General features: G+C 35.9%; 1 protein-coding gene across 2 annotated transcripts in view; it reads right to left on the bottom strand.

Annotated features, from left to right (window-relative positions):
- Rabex-5 (Rabaptin-5-associated exchange factor for Rab5) overlaps positions 1 to 7,500 on the bottom strand; it is a 14,087-nt gene that overhangs the window by 923 nt on the left and 5,664 nt on the right. For both annotated transcript variants that reach the window (XM_043010221.2, XM_043010222.2), the window contains exons 3-12: positions 6,155 to 6,315; positions 5,771 to 5,859; positions 5,466 to 5,631; positions 5,088 to 5,217; positions 4,863 to 4,960; positions 4,394 to 4,653; positions 4,073 to 4,204; positions 3,674 to 3,784; positions 2,538 to 2,663; positions 1 to 585 (exon numbers count right to left, since the gene is read on the bottom strand). The exon at positions 1 to 585 is cut by the window's left edge. In XM_043010221.2, the coding sequence (XP_042866155.2) occupies positions 1 to 585; positions 2,538 to 2,663; positions 3,674 to 3,784; positions 4,073 to 4,204; positions 4,394 to 4,653; positions 4,863 to 4,960; positions 5,088 to 5,217; positions 5,466 to 5,631; positions 5,771 to 5,859; positions 6,155 to 6,315 (1,858 nt within the window). The remainder of the gene's footprint in view (positions 586 to 2,537; positions 2,664 to 3,673; positions 3,785 to 4,072; positions 4,205 to 4,393; positions 4,654 to 4,862; positions 4,961 to 5,087; positions 5,218 to 5,465; positions 5,632 to 5,770; positions 5,860 to 6,154; positions 6,316 to 7,500) is intronic.

The raw sequence follows: 7,500 nt of genomic DNA, 5'->3' as shown, positions 1-7,500 counted from the left end.
TGGGGTTTCAAGTCCTGGGGACAGGGGGTCACATGGTGAAGAGTAAGGGAAGTGGCCTGTATCGCAAGGGATGTTTGGGATTCTTCCTCCTTGGACGGTGAAGCCAGTGTACAAGGAAGGGTCGCCCACTGTTGAACTGGAAGAGGTTGATGTGGCTGCGTGCTGAGAACTACTTGGCTGCAAGGAAGAATATGCTCCAGGTAATCCAGGAGGCTTTGGTGAGTTTGAAGAATTTAAGAATGGGTTTGAACATGAGACTGTGGGATCTAAGATTGGCGGTAAACTGCTTGGTGCATCTCCAACAACAAGGTTATCAAAGGGGTCCAACAAGTCTGGTAGCGATGAATCCCTGGCCTTAGCTGCACTTTTGCTCCGAGATGAATTCTCGTCATTTTCTCCGTTTGACAGCATCCCGGAGTCTAAATCTGACAAGCCTTGAAGAAATGAGAGGGACTGTTGGGCAGCCAAAATGTCTGGACTGAGAGGAGCATCTGAACCCAAAGGAGAGAGGAGACATCCTGCTGCATCTGAAGAAGAGGATGGCAAGTTTTCTGCTCCTGCCTGCTGACCTCCATCCTTCAGCGTCTATGAAATAGAAAATAAAAAAAATAATTAATTAATTAATAATACAAAATAAATTTAACTTTAAAATATTTTTCAATCAGACAACAATAATCACTTCACATTTTTTCCCACAATTCATCTGACATAAATTTATAAAAATTAATCTTCACAACAGTCAAAACCCCTAGAGAATGTACCGAATTGTATTTTTGGAATCTATACATCAAATCTACATTATGAGAGTTAAAAACATTACAATAATTTTCTTTAGGAATTAACAATAAATTTACATTAAAAAAGAAAAGGAAAGAGACTTTTTTTCTTTGGTTTGATAAACTGGTATAATTTTGAAGTTCAAGAACTAAAATGGAAGTTTGTCTTGCAGATCTCTCACTATATTCAATTGTTTTTCACAAATCAAACTAATTAATTCATTCATTTCAGGAAGACTGGTAAAGTATATACAAATATATAAGCAAATCAACTGCACCTAATAACCATAATGCTTTAAATCTTTATGTTCAAAGCTTTGGGTAAAATCAGTACTTTCCTCTAACTGATTACAGTTAGAAAAGAAAAACTCGTTATTAGAATTTTGGCGATCATTATTTACAAAATATTTCCTGGATAGAGAACTGCCAATTAGGCTGCCTGTAAATGTGCAATGAATACCACTGCTCTAGACCAAGGGTCAGCAACTGTTTTCCTCTTGTCAACTCCAAAAAGAAACCAAATCACCAAGGCTGTTGCAAAAATCACCTGAAGACTTCTGTTGCCAACCCTTGCTCTCGACCAATGATTCCCAACCAGGGTTCTGCCAACCATCAAAATAATTATGTGCTATTACAAAATGACAGTGATGTTCATTCATAATTCATAATTCCGACTCAACAACACATCACAAACACTTTCCTGACACCAACATACTCGTACGTGTTAGTCAGTACAATATTTATAGTAATGAGAGCAAATAATATGCATAGAATTAGGCCAAGAATTTCTCAGATATGTAAAGAAAAACAAGCCTAAGTGTCACACAGAAGATAAGTCTTAATATTATTAACTTAGTGTAAACTCTTATGTGATGTAATTGTAGATTTCATTTGAATTAGATTGCTCAAGAACTTTTCTTGAAAAAATAATATACATATTAGTATACTATGTATAGGGGTTCCTTAGAATATGAAAAAAAGATTGGTGTAATGGTTGGGAATCACTGCTCTAGACAATCAACTCAAAATCAGTTACAATAAAAACCATCAAAAAAAAATGACCCAATAAACCAACAAAATTTCCCAAAACACTACACTCACTAAAGAGAAGACATGTGACAAGGAAAAAGGAAGCCTTCATATATACACATTCTAGTTCAGTGCAACCTTGACAAAAGCAGAGGCCTGTATATTTCTGGATTTTCTTCCAAACAAGCACATGGCAACCCTATAGCTAGAGTTACATCACCTCCAAATTTCACCTTTTTCTTGACATCCAGATTAGGTGCTTCCAACATCGGCATTAAGGTGAGGTTCTACAGACTGAGGAAGGAGATAAAGAAAAACAAAAGAATTCTCATGCATTTAATTGTCACATAACAGCCCTATGAAAAAAAAAGTAAAACCAAAATAAACAAGAGAAAACATGTATATATGTAAATAGAGAGAAAAAAAAATGTATTGTTGTCAAAAATGCAAGGTGAGTTAATAATACTAACCCCCCAACAAAACTCATAAAAAAAAAGAACAGGACTGTAAAATAAGTCCTTCCAAAGATGTAAATTAAAAAAGCAGTGCATGTCAGTATTATAGAGAAACAACCGTAATATTCAACTACAGTAATGGAAGGACAGAGATACCTAAAACAAAAAACTACATACTACATCCCCCCCTAAACCTTACAGGATGTTCAGATGCTCATACAAGGAAAGGGTAGACCTATTCCCTTTACTCATCCACCAAGCCTTTTGTGTGATCTACCTGTGGTGTGAGGGGAGGAGGGAGAAGGTCTGATGCAGGGACATCTTCGTCGATGTTAGCTTGACGTGGACGGATGTGTAAAGGTGTCCTTTCCATCACAGCTGCAACCTCCTTTGTCACGTTTGTCTAGGGGATCACAAAATGATTAATGTGTGTCATATGTCTCCGCTTATTCATCTTTCAAAAGAGCAAACTTATGAGAAAAGATAAATATTTCCCCTCCTAAGGGATTCTCCATATCTGATTATTTAAGGAAAATATAAACAGCATGTGTGCTGCACATTAAAGCCCCCTATACACACCTCCCCTGTTAGTTCTAGTTGTAGCATAGCAAAAGCCTAAGAGGGGATTCATAAGTTTAATACTTCAATAACACTGTTATTCAAATGCCTTTACTTTATATATAATCTTTAATTGACTCTTCTGGGAGAAGTCATATAGCAAGATGTTCAGCTGGGGCTGGGCATCTAAAGATTAGTATGTTTTCTATCATTTACTAGACTTATGGTATAATATATGACTCTATATATAATACATGATATATTAGCAAAGCAATACTAATTAGCATTTGGTATGATGAGCATAATAACTCGAGGAATAAGTAGTTTGTAATTTCAACAAAAGGAAAAAAGCAGTACCAAAATCATTTGACCCCATGAAACATGCCTGTCATGGAAGGGTTACCCCATTAGCACCTTTGTTTATCTAGCCAGCAAGATTAGCACTAGGAAAATATAAGCCCTAGCGTGAATAGGTTAAGGAAAGCTTTAATATCTAATCTAAGTTTCATTTGAGTCTACTCTCAAAAGATGCACATGCACACTTTCCTTTTCTATTACTCAATGAGAGACTTGGAATTGCAGAGTATTTTAGAGTAAATTTTCATAGTTACAAATTTTCAAATTTCTAATTCTAGAGGGTAAAGGGGTCTCTTGTTTCCAACAAGCGTTTATCTTGACTTTCATTTTACTCCTCCAGAATAGTCTTAAATTACTCTTGAAACCAAGAGTCAGTAAGAATAACAACATGTATGAACCAGATCACAAAATGGTCTGCAAGGTGCTCATGAATTAGGAAATGAAATATTGTGATTTTGCATCCCTATTGACTCCATCCCAATTATCCATTTCACCCACCTCTAAGCTGTCCATCTCATCAATTAGAGCATCAGACTCTGACATGAGACGATCCATGCGTGTCTTCAGGTCATCCAGGGTCTTCAAATTTTGCTGCATGACCCTCATACCCTTAGTGAAAGAAGATGGCAAACTCATGAAGTTGTATATAAAGCTGAAGTATTACATAAGTTGTATATAGTCATTATACTAAACTTGCTTTAAGCAGTATCACTAACACCATGCCTTGCACTAAGAGAAAGAATGGATATTAACAGCATTTTTGTAGGTAAATATAATTTTTTCAAATGATTACAATATAATCCTGAAACACAGCACTGCAATGTAATATTTAAATTATACTTCTCCCTTTACCAATTCAAAATAAACCCTTATTCAAATAAGAGGAGCATGACTTACCTCACACAGCCATGTGTCCCCATCGAGAGCATTTGGAGGAAGAGCTTCTCCAGACATGTAGCGCTTGAATTCATCCTCTGTTAGCCCCAAACTATCTGCTGTTAACTTTTCAATAAATGCAACAGCACAGCACTGCAAAAATAGTCAGGAAACAATGAGATTCTTTCTCCATTAACTAAAGAAAGTTCTTCTTGAGAAGATATAAAATTTTCCCCTAGGATACATAAATTTCTTACATCGCATCTTTATAACACATTGCCACTCAAATAATAAACAGCCTACGCCACCTGCACTATCAGAATCAAAGACTGATAAACTCACCAGATTTGTAAAAAAATACCCAGCTTCGCCACTCTGAAGAGTGGTCTGCTGCGCAAAGCTAGTAATGTACAAAATGTTACTGTGCAACAATGGAGGATTTGCTTGGAGAACACAGTATATCAGAGCTGGGAGGAAGTCATCAGCCGAGGCAGGTGTCCCTCCGTTGGACAGTTTCAAGAGATTCAGGACATGATGACTAGATGACACAAGGCATTTTAACTTGTCTGAAGGGACACGTTTACTGTTGACGTCAATCAGTTCTGTAACGTAAAGCCAAAAGGAAAACCTTACAAATGAATGAAAACAAGAGAAAAAATTCTAAAATTTTGACAAAAATATCAGCAACTTCCATCACAGATAATATAATATATTCAATCAGATAACCGTGCACACAAATAATTAAACAAAGGTATAAACAAATAAATAGATAACTATGTAAACTCAACTAAAGAAAAAAAATCCAAATTACCTGTGATCACAAGATCGAGAGCTTCACGCACTTCCTCCTTTGCCTCATCAACACCACACTCCAGGTGCTGGCTGCTGACCCAAGCCAAGCTGCGGATTCTGGAGGGCAGACAAGTGTTTTTAGCTCGGTTTACATGCCTCTCCTCTTATAAGGGCTTACAAGGTCATGTTCCTATTCTTATAAAAAAGAAAAAAAAAGAAAAAGAAAGCAGAAACAATCCATTACCTGTTCTGAATAGCAAGATCCTTTTCCTCAGAGACAGCATTTACAGCACCAATGAAAGCCTTGTAAAGCCTCGTCGTCACATATCGCTCCGTCAGCTCATTGATTCTATCAATTTGATCTTGTGTAAGTTCTGAAATTCAGGGAAGATATGATATAATTTGAGATTACATTCTTTTCCTCTTTCTCTAAATTAGAAAAATTAGAATAAAGCCTTACTTAAGTCACTCTTAATACACATGATGGTTATATGTGTATGTGTATAGGCCATATGGTTGAGACAAACATTCATATAAACAATTAAGTTTTACGGGAGAAGATAACAACTGACATAGAACCCATAAATGTTGTTATATCAATTTGAAATTAAAAGTATCTAACCTTGATAAGAACTCTGCATGGTAATCATTTCATTCATGGAGTTGTAGAAGTCATGTACCTGTTCCCCGGACTCGTCAACCGACTGAAACTCCACACAGCGTAACATTTTCTCCACAAATGTATTAATTTGCTTGCTGACCCTCACTTGCATATCTTTGTTCAGAGTCTGAGGAAGAATGGTGTATTACTCTATCACAACTCCTAAGCATTAACATAATGTAACAATAACAAACATTAGAAACATGTTTTTTTTACACTACAAATCTTTGCAAATTTCTCACAAAAAAAACATTACTTTGAACTACCTTTAAGAACTCATTGAATTCCTGGCCAACACTCTGGGACTCAAAGCTGAGCTGTCTGGTTGCCTTCCACTGCTCTGCCTTATTTGGGTCTTGGAAGAGAAAGAATCAGAAGTTAATGAGTAAATTATCCCTTTGATGACGGTGCATCACACCCGTGTGACACGGCTAAATGCCCGATGACGGGGCGATGCACCAGTGTGACGTTCACGATGCAATATTGCATAGGCCCGGCGTAGGGGGGTTTCCACTTATCGCTGGGCCCGTCGGGATAGGGTTAAGAAGGAACACAATTTTTCTTTTTTTCTATTTCAATAGTGTCTTATGAGCCTACTACAAGTTTTTCTGAATCAGTCTATATAAATTTACAAAAGGAACCCAACTAACCTTTGTTACTCTGCGATTTGCGAAAGATTGATTTCACGGCTTTCGTTCTTTTGTCAAGTTGTTGTCGCCTTTTCTCCTCAAAACGATCAAACTTGCGACTCATCAGAGAAGTTGCAGTTGATGTCAGCTCAGACACATCACTGACAGAACGACTCACCTTACTAATTGAGAAAAGAGTAGAAGTTGGGTCAGATTCAACAAAGTTTGTTAGGAGTGCATAAAACTGCAAAGCACATGTAAAATGGGCTCTCTGCAGTTTATGAGTTTGCAATATCATCTATGGTCTATATTTCCTTACATCTCTTATTGGTAAAAGTAGAAAAAAGTAACAAGACAATAGTATAAATGATATCAATAAATACAGGGAATATGAAAATATAATGTTATAATGCCAGAATATATATGAATCATTAACCATACTATCCTTAAAAGTATAACACTTTTCCCAAAATCTAAAATAAAATGAAAAATCTATGTAATTGCCAAACTTTACATCTTACATAATAGTTGAGAATATCCACTAAAAAAATAAAGTAAAAATTACTATATCATATTCCTTGAAAATTTGTAAATGAAAGACAATGTAATGGGGAAAAAAATATATACATATAAATATTACCGTAATTGCACAGCACTGATTTCACTAGAAGGCTGAAATTCTTGAGACATACTGGCGCACCAATATATATCAAACACTACAATAACCTTGTAAAAAATTACAGATTTTCACCATAATTTCTTTTTTGCAGTTACACTCACAACGTGCTATATATAACTTTATCCCATCACTGAAAAGGCAGCGTCAAGCCATTCGTCCCAAAATCTGCCATCCATCGTTCTTTTTTATTCAATCAACATGCATTCCTTAATATCAGGGAATACATTTATACCATCAGTCCAAAATAATTTTTCTTGCTTTTCTTTTCATCTCAAAAATAAAACTGGTTTTGAATAAAACTGTAAACACAAAAATGTTGACACCACTACTACTATGTACTTCTGTCCTTTTATCATGACTAGCAAATCCCTATTGTTCCCCATTTATCATTCAATCACAAAGGGTCAGCCCACAAGATAACAATCAGACACTTAAACAATAACATATGCCCAAACTGATACCAGTTCACTAGTGAACTGGTATCTTGTTCCTCAACAGTGTGCTTCTGGTGTCTAAGCTCAAACAAGTTATTTTTATTATGATGCAGACTTCAATGACATATGCAAATCAGGTGACTTTATATTACCATGACAATTGCAATTCATTTATTGCTCATGTACACAAAAACCTTCTTCTAAATTATATACTTAACTCTTACTTGAATTATGAATTCAATAGAATACTTGCA

This window comes from Penaeus japonicus, unplaced genomic scaffold, assembly GCF_977035675.1.
Source record: "Penaeus japonicus unplaced genomic scaffold, GWHDUDI00000001_assembly GWHDUDI00000026, whole genome shotgun sequence".
Taxonomy (NCBI): Eukaryota; Metazoa; Arthropoda; class Malacostraca; order Decapoda; family Penaeidae; genus Penaeus; species Penaeus japonicus.
The sequence above is the reverse complement of the archived record's forward strand: the minus strand, read 5'-3'. Positions and strand labels throughout refer to the sequence as shown.